At 52.0% G+C, this 19,913-nt stretch overlaps 1 protein-coding gene across 1 annotated transcript in view; it reads right to left on the minus strand.

Annotated features, from left to right (window-relative positions):
* Nucleotides 1-19,913, minus strand: part of Itga11 (integrin subunit alpha 11) — a 101,102-nt gene that overhangs the window by 47,540 nt on the left and 33,649 nt on the right. Inside the window, exons 3-5 of the mRNA XM_041679723.1 lie at nucleotides 6,228-6,328; nucleotides 3,080-3,171; nucleotides 2,196-2,310 (exon numbers count right to left, since the gene is read on the minus strand). Of these exons, the coding sequence (XP_041535657.1) occupies nucleotides 2,196-2,310; nucleotides 3,080-3,171; nucleotides 6,228-6,328 (308 nt within the window). The remainder of the gene's footprint in view (nucleotides 1-2,195; nucleotides 2,311-3,079; nucleotides 3,172-6,227; nucleotides 6,329-19,913) is intronic.

Genomic DNA, 19,913 nt, shown 5'->3' on the forward strand with positions numbered 1-19,913 from the left:
AAGAGTTGCCGTTAAGGTTAATGGGAAGACGTTTCTAAAGACAAGAGCTCAATAAGCCTTAGACGATCCTATTTTTACTCCTTTTCTTAAAGGCAAGATCTCAGGTAGTCCAGGCTGGCCTGGAGCTAGCTCTTTAGCTGAGGTTACCTTGGACTCCTGATCCTCCTGCCCCTACCTCCTCAGTGCTGGGATTACAGATCCTGACACTGTGCCCAGTTTGTTCTCTTGTCTCTGTCTCCGTTTCTCTCTCCCTCTCAACCTGGGTATCCTTCCTTCTCAACAGTCACGCACTTTGGGTTTTGAAATAGTCTCTCACTGAGACATGAAATTTATTATTTTGATTCTCTTTTAATTTCATTGTTTTTAAAAGGACAGCTTGTGTAGTGGAGGCTGGAGAGATGCTTGACAGTGCTTAAAAGTACTTGTTGCTGTTGCAAAGGATCTGGGTTCAGTTCCAAATACCCACATATTAGCTTAACCAGCTGTAACTCCAAGTCTAGGGCATTCAATGCCATTTTCTGGCCTCTATGGGCACCAGGAATTCACATTGTATACATACCTGCATGCAGGAAAAATATTCATACATATGGAATAAAAATAAAGAAATCTTGCTGGGCATGGTGGCACAAGCCTTTAATCCCAGTACTTGGGAGGCAGAGGCAGGTGGATCTCTGTGGGTTCAAGATCAGTGAATTCTAGAACAGTCAGGGGAATGTAGAGACCCTGTCTCAAAAAATCAAAACCAAAACCCAAACTAACCATACAAACCAAAACAAACAAGAAGAAAAAAAAATCAATCGATCGATCAGTCTAATAAATAAGTACTTAAAATATACCTTAAAATTCTTAAAAATAAGCAGAAAAGAACCTGTTTACAGGTCTGCGGGCTTTTGGTATATGTATGTGTGTGTGTGTGTGTGTGTGTGTGTGTGTGTGTGTGCGCGCACACGTATATAGGTGTATGTTGACATCAGCTGTCTTTTTCAATCTCTCTCCACCTTATCTTTTTGAGGCAGGGTCTCTCACTGAACTGGCAGCTCTCTGATTTTGCTAGGCTGACTTGGCCATCCAGCCCCAGGGTGCCTCCTCTGTGCTGGGGTGACAGGCACATGCCACCAAGCTCAGCTTTTGACGTGGGTGATGAGGATGGAACTCAGGACTTCACATTTGTATGGTAGGCACTTTGCTGGCTGAGCCATCTCCCCAGTCTTACTTAGGTCTGTGGTCCTTAAACACGGCAGACCCCTCTTCAGCCTTTTCCAAGCCCCACTTCGTTAGAAACTACATAAAGGGTACCTTGGAATTACATTTGCCAAGTCCCAGGAAACTGATGCTGCAGACCAGGGCAGGATGGCTCTGCCAGTAGCAGTCAGCAATGTCAGGGCTGTGATGCTCCAACCCCTGAGAAACTCAGTGCCTGGACCATCCGCTGTGCCCTGGAGATGTCTGGAAGGCTGTGTGAATGGACCCCATGCCTCCCCACCCCACAGATGACAGCTGACTAGGCAATGTTTCCCCCTTCCCCTCCCCCAGCAATGGGTGTTGAGGGGAGGCTGCCTGAGCCAGAGGTGCTAATCCCCTCGCCCTCTATAAACAGGCAACAGCTGCTTTCTGAGGGTGTTTAGCCCAGAGGAAATGGTGAGGCTCAGAGCCAAGAAGTCTAGGCTTCTAGCTCCCCAAGTTTACTTGGGAGGGAGGGGGAGGTTTTGCATCCACGAGGCTCTGGGCAAGCTGCCCGGGAGCGCTGACTTGGTGGAACTGTCACCCAGGTTATTTCTGTTCTCCTTGGCTCTCCGCTCATGGGCTTCTGCCCTGCAGGATGTCAAGGACCAGCAGCATTCATACTGCAGTCTAAGTGAACGATGCCCCAGCCTGGCTTGTTAGACATGGTGGCCTGGCAACCTCCTCCATGTTCAAAATTCTACAGGGAGTTTCTATGGATGCCAGAATGGTTTTCATAAATTCAGCTAATTTGTTACCATCACACTGTGGGGGAGGACAGCCTGGGTTGAGAACCTTACAGTGGCCCAGCTAGAAGGGACTCCTCTGCCACGTTAGGAGAAGTGACTCCCTCCTTTCGAATCATCCAGCTGGCTGAAGCAGTCCCAGAGCCCGCATGCTGCTCTATAGGTACAAGGTAGCCATGAGCAGAGCCCTGTGCCTCCTCCCTGGACTGCCCCCGCGAAGGTACTCACTTTGAAGTGCTGGGGCCACTGTCTTGGAGAACCTGAAGTTGGAGTTGACTCGTGAGCACATGCCAGTGGTATAGTAGGAGCTTCCACACTCATGAGACCAGAGAGGGCTGCAGGCCTGTGAAGCAGCACAGCACAGTCATGGGACTTCGGCTAGGGCCTGGCCTCAACCTCCAGGGCCCAAGACAGCTTTCCTAGTGTGAGGGGTCTCTGAGTCTCACTGAACTCTCTCTTGCTGCTGTGCCCTTGGCTTCAGGTGGAGTGGGTGGAGTGGAGGCTGGATCCTTGTCCCATACTCCTCCCTGTAATCTGGGGTGGTGGCTCTTCCTCCATCTACTGGCCCACTTCATATACACCCCATGGAGTCCGAGGAAGCCCTTCATTTGCAGGAGTGGGTCTTCCAAGAGTCGCTAGGCCGGCTCTCGTCTGCAAAGGCCCTTACTGGGCCAATTTCCAGGGCTGGGGTCCAAGGACACTTTACTAAGAGAAGACAAAGAATGCTTCTGCTCTGTGGCGTTGCCAAAACCACTGTGTCAGGCTCTTGGCCAAGGGCCAAAGATGAGTTTCCCTAGGAGACAAGGCCACCAAGAAGAAGAGTCCAGCTCCTGTGTCACTATCCAGGGATGGACACAGAAAGGCCCAATCCTTCTACCTTTCTGGACTGTTCACTGAAACGAAGGGCCCAGTCAATAGAAAGACCCATGGCCATGTAGGATCTGCTTGTGTTGTTGAGTAGGGTTGGGCCAGCTGGGGGGTGAAAGGGATATGCATTCAAGGAGTGTGCAGAAGCTTGTATGAGGACCTGCTTAGCTAGGTCTCCCCACACCCTGTGCAGCAGGTCTGTGCAGGGTGGAAGGCTGGGGTCAGCAGTGGGATGATAATCTTACCAGGAAGCTGTTGTCCTTGGGGTTGGTGGTAAGGCTCAGGCCGAGACGCATGTTGTCCTTCCTCTCAGACACATTGGACAGAGTGACCCTGCCTGGAGCAGAGGAGAGACACTCAACCTACAGCCACTTCTGCATGTCCGCTGCCTAGAGCCTGCTGCAGTAGGTCAACTGAGGTGAGCCCATGGCCCTTGCTCGCCCGGAGAGCAGCACGGATCTTCCTCATAGGTATCCTTCGTCCTCCCTCACTTTCTGGTAGATGAACACACTGACGCTCACAGAGTCCTAGAAACTGCACAAGGCTACATAGCAAACCACAGCACCACCTTCACCTCCTCATCCAGAACTCTGCCTTCTCCAGCCGACTAACTGCACCACAGGCATAGCACAGTGCCCGCAGAGGTGGCTTTCACCCACTCACCCCTTCCTGCAGCACTTACCATCTGAGGTTAGTCCTCCAGCACCCCTTTGACACCCACCTGTCTGCCCACCATGCACTGAAGGTCCCTCACAGGGAGCAGCCCCCTGCAGCTGGTGGCCTCAGCCAGCTGTGGTAGGGACAGGTAATTCTGTGGCAGTACAGAAACCACAGGACAAGCACATAATGAAAGGTCTCTAGAGCATCCTTTCAGAACACAGAAGGGATGGAAAAGAGCTTGGAGTCCTCAGAAGCAAAGTGTGTGTGTGCATGCATGTGTGCACACAGCTATGTGTGTGCGCCTGCATATGTGCAGGTGTATATGTGTGTATATGCATGTGTGCATGCGGTTATGTGTGTATGTATGTGTGCACACATCTATGTGTGTGCATGCATGTGTGCATGTGTATATATGTGTGCATGCATGTGTGCACGTGTCTATGTGTATGCCCATGTGTGTGCACATGTATATGTGTGTGCACATGTCTACGTGTGTGTGCTTGTGTATGTGTGTGGGTGGGTGTGTAGACATACTTAGGAGACAAGGAGTGGGAAAGGCTGGAACCTGTCAGTTCTAAGCCCATGTCCCCTGATGTGGCCTTTGAGAGTCTGCAGTCCCCGGGAGTCTGCACTGTGTTGTGTTGGAGACTGTTGGGGGCAGGCCAGGGCCAGAATGAAAGAGGTGACTATGACAGCTATACTGCAGCACAGACTGTCCTGGAGAGGAGGCAGAGCCGCTGTCAGGTCCCGTTTCCCCTCCTGCTTCTCTCAGGTGTTTGCTTGTGCTTTTTTTTTTTTTTTGGATAGGTTCTGGTACAGCCCAGGTTGGCCTAAAAATCACTGTGCAGCCAAGGATGGCCCTGCACCTCTGGTCCTTGTGTCTCTGTCTCACAAGGGCTAAGATTACAGCTCCAACGCCTCAGCTGTTAGATGCTGGAGATGTGCACCCTATGCAAGCACTCTGCAAATGGCCACATTCCAGCCAGCTATTCAGTGCTCTTTACGGTGCAGAACAGATCTAGAATAGATTCTAGGGTCCATCAAGTCTACCTCTTTACACCTGAGGAAACTGAGGCACAGAGACTAATGGAAGCTTCCCAAGGACACACTGGGAACTGTCCAGCTGGGAGGGGAAGCCCTCTGAGGTCAGTCCTTCTTAGCCTGTGCCTCAGGAAAGGGATGATGGGAGCACTGAAGCCACCACCAGACTCCCTTCTGCTGTGTTTTCACTGAAGCTTAGGCCCCTGCAGTGCTGGGGTTTGAGCTCTTCACTCCGGGGGTTCCTGGGAGTCTGCAGCATCATGTGACAGACAACTGGAAACCCCAGGCATCCAAGTTCTTTGGGATTTCTCTTGGATGGTGGCCTTGCCCTCCATCTGTTTATCTCTAGAGCTACAAGTATCTCTTGTTGTGGGCCGACTGCCCTGCTGGGGCCCTCCTACTTGGATCCTTGTGTGAGTTTCTAGGGCAGGGGCACCCTGCTGGAGGAGGGAAAAAAATGCCTGAGAAGGCCAGTCTTCCAGGAAAGGCCCTAGAATTGTGGCTTTGTGGCCCATGTAGGGTTTTGTCTCTTTTGTGGGCAGAGCAAGCTCAACCACTGTCTGTCTGCCCTTAGAACAAGATGGAAGTTTTTAGAGGAGTGGTGTGTGTGTGTGTGTGTGTGTGTGTGTGTGTGTGTGTGTCCAGCATCTCCCCAGCTCTAGCACAGTTTGGAGAATACTTCCAGGAGGAAAAGCTTCCATTTGGGCACTCAGTTGCGTGGCTGTGCTGAGGGGCTTGGAATCTTAGCATGCCGCTTACTAGCCAGGTGGCCCTGGGCCTGTCCCCGTGCCTCCTCATCCTGTCACTTCCTCATCTGTTGGATGGTTCAGTCTCACTCTGTGTGGTGGGAACTGAGTGAGCAGAAATGTCTCGGAGAGTGTGGCCAGGCCTACCCCTAGGTGCAGAGACACAGATCTAGCTGCTGACACTCCTGTTTCAAGATCAGAAACATGAACACATTTGTTCTGCGGGGACTGAAAGTCCTGAGCGCGTGGGCAGCGGATGGGTTTAGAAGATGCAGAGTGTGACACTGGAGGCCTGTGTCCTGTACAACGGTTGCAGGGTGGCCATAAACCTGGGCCGGCTCCTGTAGAATGGCGTGCTACGTGACTGAGCAAAAGATGCCCCGTCTCTTAGGCCTCAGGTTCCTCCTCGGTCTCCCTCTGTCTCTGTCACCCTCTTTCTCTGTGTATGTGTGTATGTGGCAGTCAGAGTGCAGCCTTCAGTGTCTTCCCTGGGGCACTGCCTATCTTTGTTTGAAACAGGTCTTTCACTGGTCTGGAACTTCCCACACATGCTAGACTGGCTAGCCAGTGAGTTCCGAGAATATACCTATCTCAGCCCACCCGCCCCCTGTCACTGGGATTACAAATGAGCGCCACCATGCCCGGCTTTCTTCTTCTTTAAATGTAGGTCTTAGAGTTTGAACTCAGGTCCTCCTGTGTGCAAGGTAAGTGCTTTACTGTCTGAGCCATCTGCTCAGCGCTAGCTTCCTCGTTTGCAATGTGAGCCCAGCGATGCACCTCACAGAGCAGTGAGACGGGGACAGGTGACTATCAACGTAGACGTTTGTCAGTGTCGGTTCTGTGTGGAACGCAGACTGAGAGGAACCATGTGACCACGGACATCAGTGTGTGTCAAACCCTGCTCTGTACCTGAGTGGCCGTCAAGAAGAAGCCAGTGGCTGCTTACCCAGGTTGAGCTTGGTGCAGTTGCCTTGCGTTACTGGACACTTGTACACATCTCCTGTCTTCTGGTGGCCATTGGTTTCCAGTGGGGCACCCACAACCAACCTGTGAAGGGAGAGGAGAGAAGCCAAGTGGTTGGGGGACATTCCTTCCTCAAAGCCTGGCCTTGGTGGTGGCTGGGGAGGAGGAATGGGGTGGAGGACTTTCCTGATGAGGGAAGCTGGGATCTCAGTACCAAGCTGGGGAGTCTGGTGCCAGGTCTGGGGATTCAGAGATAAAGGCCTGCAGCGTCCATAGGAGGGGTGGTGGAGGGGAGAAGCTGAGGGCATGATGGTGGTCACAGTGCAGGGGAGCTGCAGGAGCCTCGTTCCATCTCATGGGGAAGCCCTTCGGCTGCTCAGTGTGGCTGAGGGGCATTGCTCAGGGTTCATTATGGCAGAAGGAGGAAGGGACCAGGGAAACCACCTGTGCTTGTCTGATGTTATGCGGAGGGAGGTCCTTTGCAGATGGACTTAGGGCAAAGCTCCAGCTTGAGACAGTCCTGAAGGATCCCAGTGGCCCTATTACCCATGCAGGGGCTTTATGAAGGACACACAGAGAAGAGGCATCCGGAGAAGAGGAGGCTAGGCCATCAAAGATGCTATTGCCACAACTGGGGAACACCAGGTGCCCCTGGTGTCTAGAAGGATCAAGGAACAAGTCTGTCCCAGAGCCAGGAAGGAGGCAGACGTGCCTCCATGTCTGTGGGAGAACCTGCTGTGGAAGCCACTTCATTTGTGAGTCTCTGCAGCCTCCCACCCCACAGGAAGAGAACACCTTGCTCACAAACACACATTCCTAGGGAAATGAGCCACATACAGTGCAGAGAGGGACAGCTTGTAGTGTTGGGGACACATATATACATTAGCGTCCCCCGTGGGTGGTGAATTCCACCGGCACATGATGGCTCTGAGGGTGCCCACATGCGCATTCTTGGCTTATATAGCTCATTCCCAACCTCCGTGGAGCAATATTATCCCAGGAGGCCACAGGAGCCTGTGTCCTGAGATGAAGCCTACATGGCCACCTGCCACCTATCAGAGTGTGGCTTTCAGTACACCTGGAGCCCTCTGGGCCTTGGGCATCAGCACAACTCTCTGTGCAAAGGTTTACAGCTAATAGTAAGCTAAGAATGGTGGCCTCTGAGCTGGGGAGATGGCCCGCCCAGTTGGTAAAGGGCTTACTGCTCAAGGATGAGGATCCAGGTTTGAGTCCCGGAACTTACATTTAAAAGTCAGGAATGGCAGTGTATTCTTATAATCTCAGCATTGGATGGGGCAGTGGAGAGGAGTGGACCTCAGGGACTCAGTGGTCAGGGAGTCTAGCCTAATTAGTAAGCTCCAGGCTAAGGAGAGACTGCCTTCAAAGAGCAATGTACATGATGCCTGGTAAAAGCACAAGGGTTGATCTCTGACCTTTACATATATGCATGAGTGCTCAAGTACCCGCACATAGTACACACACACACACACACACACACACACACACACACACTCACATATGCACAAGTGCTCAAGTACCCACACATAGTGTACACACACAACTCACATACACACATACAGTCACATATGCATGAGTGCTCAAGTACCCGCACATAGTGTACACACACACACACACACACCATCTCTTGATCTCTGGCCTCTACACATATGCACGGTGCTCAAACACCTGTATATAGGAGTGTATACACATACACACATGCACAATTGCTCAAATACCTGTACACAGGTCTGTACACACACATACACAGGACTGTGTACACACACACACACACACACACACACACACCCCTTTCTAGGGATAGTGTGTTGTCATGGGATGGATACTTCAGCTCACCACAGCGAAGCTGTCAGACCCTGAGCATTGCAGAATAGACAAGACTGGGACAGAGGAGGCAGGCAGGGGCCCTCCTGACCCTGCTCTTACAGTAGCTGTCCACCACACTGCCTCTGGGGCTGTGACTACACAGAACAGCAGCGCCTCCTCATGGCCGGATGTTCCACCTCCAGGCTGTCAGAAAAGGATGCCAGATTGCAGGGGGCGTGACAAAGCTTCCTTAGAAAGGAAATGTCTGTGAAATGAGAGCTGAGGTTTCTCCCCAGGGAGCCAGATAATGACAGCCTCTAAATATAGCCCCTTATTAGGTGTGCCTGAGTCTGACTGGCAGGGGTTAATTGGGCCTATAAAATCTCTTTGTCTAGACAACTTTTGGCGACTTAATTCTGGGACAGATCGCATAGGCAGTGCTGCTCCGTTCTCCCAGAGAGGGAGGAGGATAGGGTTTTTCGATGAGCGCTGACACCCCAAGGAGGACCCGCTGCAGAGTGCTGGCATACTCTAGATTAGGACAGCCACCACGTCTCCTAGGACCTCCGTCTCCATGTGTCTTCCAGATCTCACTCCCAGCCTGCCCTGGGTGAACCCCTCACTGCACTTCCTACTTCCAAGTGGAACCCTGAGGTCCAGGGCTACTTGGAGGGTCCTGGTAATAGATGAGGACTTAGTTGAGAATCCCAGAGCTGGGTCTCCATTTTGGTCCTGTCGCCAGCTTACTGCGTGGTCTAGAGAAATTTGACCAGCCAAACCTCAGTTTTCCTAGCTGTGAAATGGAGCTAACTGTTGCCATGCTGCCAACCTCTCACTATCTCCCCAGCGCTAAGAGACACTGACTACAGAAGGGGGACTGGGAAAGATGCCTATAAAGACTGACGGCCACTAGCAGCTGGTCATGTGTCCCGGCAGTGGCAAAGATGGAGCAAAATGGCAGTAAATTCTTAAGTCCTCACAAATAAATCTGCAGCAAGACTGGCTTTGGGCTTCTCAAAGAACAAGAGTGATTCCCTATGTCCCATTTCCAGTCCTCTCAGAGCTCATTTCTCTGGGGGTTCCTGGCACTTTCTGGGGAGCAGGGCAGGCTTTACTGTCCCCACAATACAGATGCAGAAGTGGAGGCCCCGAGAGAGAAGCTGACTGGGCACTCAGTTTGTGGCAGGACTGGGACTAGCGGGCTCATGGGATAACTTCCTCTGTGGTATTCCAAACATCTCTACCAGAGAGGGGAGACTGGGCCACCTTCTCTCCCTCTGGAGTCTGGGCATGACGTGTGCCTGGTGGGGTTGAGGTTTGGAGGGAATGATTCAGGCTTGCTCTGAGGGGCTAACTGCTGAAGCTTTGGGGAAAGGTCCACGTCATCGCCAAGAACAGCCAAATTGCTCCTGGGGTCTGGCAGCCCCGCCACCCCCTGTGGCCTCGGCTTTATATAGCTATATGCAACTTCAGAGCCCGAGGGGCCCTTTGGGCTGGATACTCAAGACCTTATGGTATGGGTATCAGACAGCACGGGAAACCAAAAGGTTGTGGCAAATGTGGGCCTTCCATGGCTGAGGGCTGTGCGTCAGCAGTGTGGGCTCCCAGCATTCTTCCCAGGGACGTGATGGCCGGAGAGCTTTGGCTGGAGGGAAGCTGCCATCCAGATTGTAGCTGTGGGCCTGTAGGAGCCCCTTCCCCTGGCGGGTGCCAATAAGGAGGACTGTGCCAAGGGAGGAGTCCTCCTGTGGACAGTTGGGGCTCCTGGGCTCCCAGGAGGACAGTGTGTGTGTGTGTGTGTGTGTGTGTGTCTGTCTGTCTGTCTGGCCTCATAGCCTCTCCTTTGTGACTCCACGGGATGCATCCTCACATCCACTTAGCACATGCTGGGATGTGACTTACTTCTCAGAGCACTTGCCTTGCAGGCAGCGATCACCTGATCGTGGTCCCTAGGAACTCCCAAGCACACCCCACCCTGCCCCGTCAGAAAGAAAGGCATGGTGGTATGTGTCTGTGACCCCAGTTAGTACTTGGAAGTCAGAGACAGGCGGATGGATTCTTGGAGATCACCCGTCAGTCCATCCTAGCCTGTCTGGCAAGTGAGAGATCCTGCCTTAAAAAAACAAAAACAAAAACCAGGATGGATGGTGGCTGAGGAACAATAGCTGAGGTTGTCCTCTGGATTTCACATGCGTGAGCACCTGCATACATGCATACGTGCACATCCTCTGCCACATCATGGTGCTGTGAGAAACACGGCAATGAGGAGCAGGTTCCCCTTCCCAGTTCAGGTTCAGGTGGTGGGTAGACTATTATCATGTACATTATTCCTTTTCTATCTCTCTGTCTCTCTCTCTGTCTCTCTCTCTCTCTCTGTCTCTGTCTCTCTCTCTGTCTCTCTCTCTCTCTCTCTTTCTCTCTCTCCCTCTCTCTCATGTGTGTATGTCGCAGGGCACGTGTGGAGGTCGGAGGACAGCTTGCAGAGTTGGATTTCTCCTCTAATCATGTGGTTCCCAGGGATCAAGCTCAGGTTGTCAGGCTTTGTGGCAAGGACTCTTACCTTCTGAGCCTCTCACCTGCCCGTTTCCGTTGATTAACTGAACAACTAAAACTATCCCCCAGCTAGTCTTTTGTAGTATGTATGTCCTACTTACAACAGCCCCTTGAGAGGGAACCCTGCACTCTAGATGTTTCTAGGTACCTGGTAACAGGTGTGTAGACCACAAGAGCTGGAGGAAAACCTCCCTGCAGTCTTGAGCAAGGACAGGCAGAGAAAAAGCTGTGTTACGACCCAGTGTCCTGCCTCTGGGCTTCACCCAAGTCGAAGAGGGTAGAAAGCTGGTGGGCAGGGACCAGGCTCTAAATGCAGCCAGTTCTTTTATTGCCTGTGTCTGCCAAGGCAGGTGTGAGCAGCTCAGCTTCCACACAGATGGTGGGAGCCAGAGCCCATGAACATTAGAGACTATTGCATGTCCAGGAAGCCAGAAGAGAAATTCCAATTGAGAGGCTGGCCTCTGCAGGGGATTCCAAGTCCAGGGCTGGTAAGAACTACTTAAGAAGGGCAGACCTGGGCTCAGTTCCCTCCCTGGGCATGGTCGTGCCTCTCAGCAATGCTTACACGTTATATCTCTCATACATATCACTGTGTATGCAGCGTATGGACACATGGTTTTGATCACAAAGCCTGTCTAGGGGCAGTTTCAGAGCCAGGACTTCAGGTTCACTGTTTCTTCCCCACTGTGAAAACTTTAAGATTCAGTATGGGGACAGAGCTGCCCTCCGTAAGGCCAATGGTCCCATTTCTCCAAGGGCCTTGGCTTCTCTCCTCTCTGGACTCATCCCTTCATCATATGGTCTTTTCTCCACTACCTCGGACCTCAAAATCACACTTGGCCATCTGTGCATCGGTCTCTCCTTTTTTTTTCTTGCCCCTTCTGACATCAGACAAAGGCATGGTGTGTGTAGGAGCTCACCAATCTACAGAATGAAAGAGAGTCCTCCTTCAGTGAGGCGCTCCCCCTTCACCCGCTTCATGGAAAATGTAATCTCCTCCAGCCAGTGTGAGCCTGGTGGCTAATGTGTTCAAGATGGGCCTGGGGAAATGCTGAGCACAGCAGGCAAACCGCCTGTGGCATAGAGGCTCAGGGCTGCAGGGCTCTCGTGTGTGTGTGCGCGCGTGTGTGCGTGCGTGTGTGTGCGTGTGTGTGCACGTGTGTGTGTAGAGCCCACCCTGGGCTGCCAGAAGAGCACAGCCATTACTGGGGTTCTCCTGGGGCTAGCAGCAGGAGTTTGTGCCCACCTTGGCCCAGACACCTGGCAAAGCCCGGACTCCCAGCAGCTGGGAAAATGAATGAGTTCACCCTTTGCTAGCACTTCCCTTATTCTTCCTGACTCCAGAAACCTCTCGTGAGAGATCAGAGTCCTCTGTGCGTGTCTACTGTGAGAGTCAATGTTATGTGTTGGTGTGACTGGCACAGGGAGCCCATATATTTGGTCACACACTGCCCAGGTGTTCCTGTACATGATAAACAATTAAATCTGCAGAGGGAGTGGAGCAGACTGTCTTCTAGGATGTAGGTGGGCCCTGTTCAATCTGGAGAAGGCCCGATAGGAGTGAAAGGGTGGCCCACTGAAAGAATTCATTCTGCTGGACTGCCTTTGAACTTGGGCACCAGAGTCCTCTGTCCTCAGATATGAGCAGAAATACCAGCTTTCTTTGGCTTTTGAGTTTGCGAGTCTCTAGACTGGAAGGCTACCCCATCTGCTCTCTTGGTTTCTAGTTTGCCCACTCTCCTCGCTGGGCTTAGAACCGGCTAGCCTCCTAATCACACAAGCCAACTCCTCGCTCTCAATCTCCCTCCCTCTTCTCTCCCTCTCCCTGCACCTCCCACCCACCTTCCCGTGCATGTGTGTGTTTCCCAATCTCTCTCCCTCTCTCCCCTTTCCCCACCCCCTCTGTACATGTGTGTTTCCCACTGTTCTGTTTCTAGAGACCACTAAGAGGTTAAGAGATGCACACGGGGTGGAGCAAGATGGCTCAGAGGGCAAAGGGGCCTGCTTCCAAACCTGACACCTCAGTTCAGCGCTGGGTCCCATGCGGGGAAAGGAGAGAGCCCATCCTGGCAGATTGTCCTCTGGCCTACACACGCTCTAAGCAAAAATGTAATAGGAATAAGAGAGTGTCTAGGATGTTCCGAGGACTTTATGCGCTTACTTCCCTGTGACCAGCAGTTCATGCCCTCATTCATTCGGCAGCATTGTCTGACCTCCCGCTGATGCGCCAAATGGAAGGTGTCTTTAAGAGGCCTCTGGTTTGAAAGAAGGGATGGGCCAGACAGCAGGCAGTGACCACTCAGTAGTGGTTGTAAACTGTGCCCTAGACCCAAAGTAGGATGAATCCCCTCAGGGACTCTTTGGGATATGAAGCATCTTGGGTCCAAGCCCAGACAGCTGAGGAGTCAGACATTGGAGATGAGCCCCCCCCCCCGTATTTTCCCAGCCTTTTGGGGTGCCAATGTGCCTTTGAATCTGAGGACTGAGGGTTGTTTACTTGGGATAGGAGAGTTCATAGCTTCACTGGGCCTGAGTCTCTGCTCCCCTCCATCCTCTGCCCCAGCCTCTGAGGCTCCCCAGTGCTGAACTGCTGCTGGCCTGTGTGCCTCATCCCCTTGGTCTTCATTAGGGTCTTCTCCCGGGCCGTCTTCCCCGCCTCTTCCTCTTCCTCGTGCTTTGTATGAACTGGCACACTTCATTTCTTTGGAAGCGGAATCGTTATATAGGCCAGACCGGCCGAGAGCTTGTGATACTCTGGTCTCAGCGTGGATTACATGTGCGTGCCGTTTTCCTTATATACTTCTTCACTGTCTCTATCACCCTGTAGATGATGCCTTTAATTGTCCAACAGCCTGGACAGACAGTTTGCTAGCGCAGGTCAGAGGGTGACTTGGAGTCAGTTCTCCCTTCTACCATGTCGGTTCCAGGGACGGAACTCAAGGTGTCTGCATGGTGCCCCCTGAGCCAGCTCACTCCCGCACCCCAATCCCTCTCCAGCTAGCCAGAACAGTACTAATTTATGTTTAAAAGATTCTACTCCTCTTAGATTCCAAAGGGAATCCGTGTTTATTGAGCAGAGTTTGTACCTCAAATTCTGTGGGAAGTGAAACCAGAAAGGCTCTGGCTTCCTTTTGAACCCAGGCTGTTCCAGAAGGCGTCATCCACAGAGTCTGTCCGGGGATGTGAAGAGAGTGGGAAACCCGGAATCCATTCACCTATGTGACTCTCTTTCCGCTTGGGAACTTTACATATGGACACTGTCCCACATCAGTTTATGTCAGTGATCCCCTTACGCTCTGAGCCTGGGCCTCGCTCCAGCCCTTCCGGGGTATGCTCTTTCCTGTGGAGTGAGGAGTCCTACAGTGATGGGGACAGGGCCCTGAATTCATGTCTCCTGTCAACGTTCTCTGAGGCCTGGGCCTCCTCTCTGGGTCTCTGTGCGTGTGTGTACAGAAGCCAGGGGTCAACTTCCAGGTTTGTTCTATGAGACAGGGTCCCTCACTGGGTCCCGACGCTCACCAATAAGGCTAGACTGGCTGGCCATGGACCCCCTGGTGTCCACCTGTCTCTGCCTCCCCAGTGCTGAGATTGCAAACAGGTATCACTATGACCCAGATCTAAGGATCAAACACAGGTCCTCACAGCGGGGACTTTACCAACTGATCCTTCTCCACCCCACTACCCTGAATCTTTCTGATGAAGTACCACATTGCTGACATTGGTAGCTCAGCAGTTTGCCAGGGTGTGGTCAGAGGGTGTGTGTGGCTCCTGGAGACCCATTGGAGAAGACGGGTAGGTGGGGAGAAATGGTGTTAGCTGAGCTCAAAATCTTCCTTTGCCACTCTGTTAGTGGTCTGTCATTCTTCACAGGAGCATCTGATGTGGATGGGGAATATGGTCCAGCCCATTCTTCAGGAGAGCATCCGATGTGGATGGGGAATATGGTCCAGCCCAGTTCTTCAGGGGAGCATTTGATGTGGATGGGGAGTATAGTCCAGCCATATTCATGGTGGTAAGCCACTGTTATATTTTCATACTGGTGCTGCCTCTGCTGATAGATGCTCAAGGAGATTTTTTATGGCACAGGCCATTGCCAATACTAATCAATGCAGGGGCTTTGATGTCCCAGTGGTATGGGTGGACATGACTCCAATAGATGTGATGTCACTCTGAGAGATGGCTGTGGAGGTGGCCCTTTGTATCTCGGTGCCTGGCCTTAACACCTCCACCTCCCCTTCTGCTGACCTCAGGGGTCTGGCTTCTTGTCTGGGAGCTACCTCTATTTGTGCATTTTGTTTTTTCTCCCTAGATCACAGAAGCTCTTAGAAGAGAAGAGAGAGTGAGTGAGGGGAGGAAACCGGAAGAGACCTTCTCAGCCCAGCTGAAAGGAAAACAAGAAGCGGGCCTGCTGGCTGTCTGCTTTGTGTCACAGCAGAAGGGCATCAGCCTCTCGGCACCTCATCCTTTCACACCCATGCCAGGCACATGTCTGTCACACAGCACATGCCCCAACCCCCCCGACTGCCCCCAGTCCATCCACTCCCAACGCCCCTTTCTCGGGAAGCCTTCTTAATTCTCATGACGCTTTGCTTGCACCTCTAGTGTATCTTTTCTCTTCTGTGGGTATCGGGCCTCCAGGAAGCAGAGACTTCCGCCCACTTTTGGAAGGCCCAGAGTTGCTCAAGGCACTTTGAGTGGTCCAAGCTTGGTGACCGCTGAATGAATGGATGGACAGGCGGAGAGGCACTCACACTGTCGTGCCAAGCTGAGTCCTCTTGGTTGTTGGGATAAAGCCTCCTGATGAGCATGGCTGAGCGCTCTTGGGTTGGGCTCTGCACAGACTCCTACCCCGAGCATCTTTTGTGTGCCCCAGGTCCTGTTTTCCCCCCTGGAAAACCATATGTAAAAACCCTTCCATCTCTTTCCAGAAGGCTTGATAAGTCCCGGCTATTTTTGTCCAAGCCACACTTGGAGAATTTTTTCCCTTTCTGTTTTGTAACAATTCTTTTCCTTTGAAATGAAGCCTAGGCACTGAGGTTGTTCAGACAGATGTTTCTCAGTGGGACGGGAAGCTCTAATTTCTTGATGTGTGTGGGTCTGATGACTCCCCTGTTACTGCCTGGGTGTCAGCTAGGGCCAGCCCCTCTGAAGTTCCTGCTGCCCTTCGTGCAGGTGATCACTCCTAAGAACAGTGTACAGTGCACCCCAACAGTCCCTTTCAGGGTGTCTTTGGCCAGGGAGATGGCCAGACAAGGAAGGAAGCAAGCTCACAAATGTCAAACCTCTCCCAAACCACACAGCTGACAGAGCACTATGGGATACTCATTGTCCTCGGGGTGGGGGCTGGGGTCTAGCACTCTTTCCTCCAGCACACAGATCTGGGAAAAGGGAAAGGGTTTGGAGGCTAAAGGACGAATATCCTGTTGCTCCTGGGCCCAGCAGAGTGCTTGCAGCTAATGCTGGTCTATCCCTCCCTCTCCCGGCCTCCGTTTCTCGTTTGTAAAGTGAGGGCCTTGGAAAGGCTTCGGTCTGAGCAGTAGCCAGTGAGCAGGTTCTATGTTCAGGATGCTGTGAGCTTGAACAGAGGGGAGTGGACAATCATGAAGTGACAGGCCTAGACAGGGGCACCGGGGACAGCTCTTGTTTGGCCATTTGAGAATTCGTCCCTGGACGGCCCCTGGTGGGGGCTTGCATCATGAATTGTGTCACCTGGGGATGGGGTTCTGGGCCCATGGGGAAGAGTGGAGTGACTCCCAGGTCAGGCTATAAGTGCCTATCTGTGTGATTCCTAGTGTCTCTCCTGGTAAAGGCTGTGCCAGGATGAGCCGGAGAGACTGAGACATCCCTGCCTCCCACAGAGCTGAGGCAGTCATACGGATTCTTCCCGACCCTGCTCAGCCTACCTCGCTGACAGTCCCATCATCCCTTCTCCCATCACAAGTCCACACCTAGCCGTGCCCAGCCTTTAGGTCTTGTGAAATGACACTGTCATCTGCAAAGTTGGCTTTCACGATCAGCACAACCAAATAACAAAACGAAACGAAAACTCTCCATGTTTTAGTTAAGCTTATGATTTTGTGTTGGATCTCATTCCTACCTAGCCTCTGCCTGCATGGACTGACAGGTGCCACACTGCCCCTGATTGGACTGTCCCCTTGTGCTTTCAGGGGGCCAGAGTCCCCATGAATTAGTCATATGCTTGGATTCAGACACTAAGTGTGTCTACCAGGTTAGCCTAGTTTCTGACACTATAGACCTCTCACCAAGGTGGAGATCGGTGACCTTAAGACTCACCTTGGGATGGATAAAGGCAGAAATCCCAGGCACCCCCTCTAGCAAGTCTGCCCTGGTGACTGGCTGAGAAACCCAAGTGTTGGTTCCTTTCAGCGGGAAATTCTGTCCGGCAGCCGGCTCTGGGAGCCCTTGGCCTTGATTAACTGGTGCTCACCAGGCTTGGAAATGATGAGAATCATGCCACCTGGACATAGAGGGCAGGATGGCCAATCAAGAAATCATTAACATGCTGGGGGGTGGGCGCCCCATGGTAGAGCACTTGCTTAGCCTAAGCAAGGCCCAGGGTTCATCTCCAGCACTGTCCCTGTCTCCAAATGAACAAAACCAGGACACATGCTCATCTGTTTTCATCTAAGTGCAGTTTTTACCTGAGGCCAACTGATTGGGCCATTGGAGCTCCCACCCACCCACCTACTCATCCCTCCTTCTCTCCCTCCCTCTCTCCATCCATCCCTCTTTCCCTCCATCCTCAGAGCCCTCCCCAGGAAGAAGCCATAGGAAGTGGATCCTTGGTGAGAGTTAGGTTTCTAGTAGGGATTATGCTAAGGGATCCCCTGAGGTTCACTTAGTCCTCACAAAGTCTCATGTCACTTCTTTTTGAGACCAAGTCTCATGTAGCCCAGGCTAGCCTTGAACTGCCTGTGTAGCTGATGCTGATCCTTAATCTTTAATCCTCCTGCCTCAACCTCCAAGTGCTGGAATTACAGGCATATACCACCATGCCCAGTTTATGTGATTCTAGAGATCAAACCCAGGGCGTCCTGAGCGCTGAGCTTCATCCCTAGCTCACAATGACCCCACAAAAGAGAGAGATGGCGCTCTAGTTTTGGAATTTCAGAAATTACCAGAAGAAAGCTGGTGAAGACTCGACTCTTAGGTCTCCCCCTTTTCCTTGGTCCCTCGAGAGACAGAGGGGTACAGCCAGCTGCCAGCCCAGCGCAATGTCATGGCGTCCTTTCTAACATGTTCTGTTTGGCTCAAAACTCAGATTATCTTCATTTTCTCCCTCTGCATCATGACAAATATTCTTTATAAAAATTATTTTATGTATAAGCATGTGCTTGCATCTGTGCCTTCCCACTTGAGAGCTTTGTAGCCACAGAGGACAGAAGAGACAGTCCCTGGAGCTGCAGTGATAGATGGTTGTGAGTTGTCATGTAGGTCCTAGGGAACAAACCTAGATCTTCTGCAAGAACAAGTGCTCTTAACCACTGAGCCATCTCTCCACCCCATTCCTACTCTTACAGAATCGTTCTTATGCTGAGAAGCCCTAAAGAATCAAGAAGGCTGCAGGCTCACTTGAGCTACTGGAGAGAGTTGAGTCTGTCACAGCATTTTTGAAAATGCCCCCATCTTGCATTCCAGAGTCATGAGCTCTGCAGTTGGGAAGAGGGAGCTGCAGCCACAGGCTGTGCTGCCTGGTGTGGGCCAGGCTGCAGCCCTCCCTTACCAACCTGCTTGCCTGGCTCCACTGTGGCTCACCCTTCTCTACGTGGCAGGGAGAAAGGGTCTCTGTATCTCCTACACAGGGATCGTGGCCCCAGGATTCCATCCAACAAGATGTCTACTAGCTTCATGCTTCCCTGAGATTTAGTATGAATCTCACTCAGAGTTCTAGGACTTCCTTCTCCCTTCTTATTTCGTTCTTTGGGTCTGTGTCTTCCATTGAAGCTGCAAAGACTAGGGCGAGGTGAGCCCTACTCTGGGGCTCACAGTTGCCCTGCTATACACCCTAACTTTCTGTCTCGTTTCCCTCTTTCCTTTTCCCAGCTCTCCTAATTGGTTTTTCTTACAACGCACTTTCCAGGTGGCTCCGTGCTATTGGTCCAGACTGACTCATGGCAGCTGAATCAGGAGGAAAACGTTCTAGAGGTCGGGGATAGATTTAAGAACTCAAGAGAAAACCACAGAGGCATCACCACAACCAGCTCAGTTCAGAACAAACATGGCAGCACTGGCCGTATGTGGAAGCGGGCATTGGGGGCAGGGTGCATCTGAAAGGGCTTGAAATCCTAAGGTCTTGAATGTGTTGCAGTCAGGGATAGTTAGTTAGAAGGAAGCATTCTCTCTAAGCCTGTGGAAAACCCTGGTTAGGTTAATGGGGGTTATCACAGCTAAGATTATTGAGAAAGACATTTATAGTGCACTGTTGTGTTTTTCCAATTGCATACAACCACTGAAAATGCGGCTGCACTCTGATTGTCAAGGAAAGGTCAGGTTCTGTTGGTTTGTTTTCCATTAGTGCAGACTGCCTATGGGAGAAGCTGCTGCCGCTGGGCTCTCACACCCATGCATGGCAAACCCACCCGCAGAACTGGGTAGAGAAACCATGTGTGGGCCAATCTGCGCCCTCTAGTGCCAGGCAGGATAGATGCAGCTAAAGTTGTTTGATGCCCTAAAAACTGACGGTAAGGTATGGCGTGGATGGCGCACACCTTTAATCCCAGCACTTGGGAGGCAGAGGCAGGTGAATTGTGATTTCCAGGCCAGCCAGGGCTACACAGTGAGACCCTGTTTCCAAAGCAACCTCCTCCCCAAACTGACGATAGTCATCCCTTAGTGTTCATGGGAAATTGGTCCAGGAACTTCATGGACACCAAAATCTGCAGCTGCTCAAATTGCTACATAAAATAGCACAAGATGGGGCCTGGCAAGATGGCCCCGTGGTCAGAGTGCCGCACGAGCATTGGGTGAACCTGAATGAAAATGGGAATGGCCATGTGTCCCTGTAGCCCTAGTGCTATGCGGGGAGGGAGCAGAGACAGGAGAGTTGCCCACACTTGCTGGCTGCTACCCTAGCTCCAGGCACAAGGAGAGGCCCTGTCTCAACAGAAAAAGCTAGAAAGGGAAAGAACAGGAGACCAGTATCTTCTGTCTTTTCAAGGCATGCTCAGGGGCATGCACATCCCTAATACATACCCGTGTTTTTAACACACTCCCACCCTCACACACACAAAATGGCTTAGCATTGGCATAGAACCTATGCACATCACCTCTA

The sequence above is a fragment of the Microtus oregoni genome, unplaced genomic scaffold, assembly GCF_018167655.1.
Source record: "Microtus oregoni isolate MIOR12 unplaced genomic scaffold, Mior012 000032F_ref0000030, whole genome shotgun sequence".
Classification (NCBI taxonomy): domain Eukaryota; kingdom Metazoa; phylum Chordata; class Mammalia; order Rodentia; family Cricetidae; genus Microtus; species Microtus oregoni.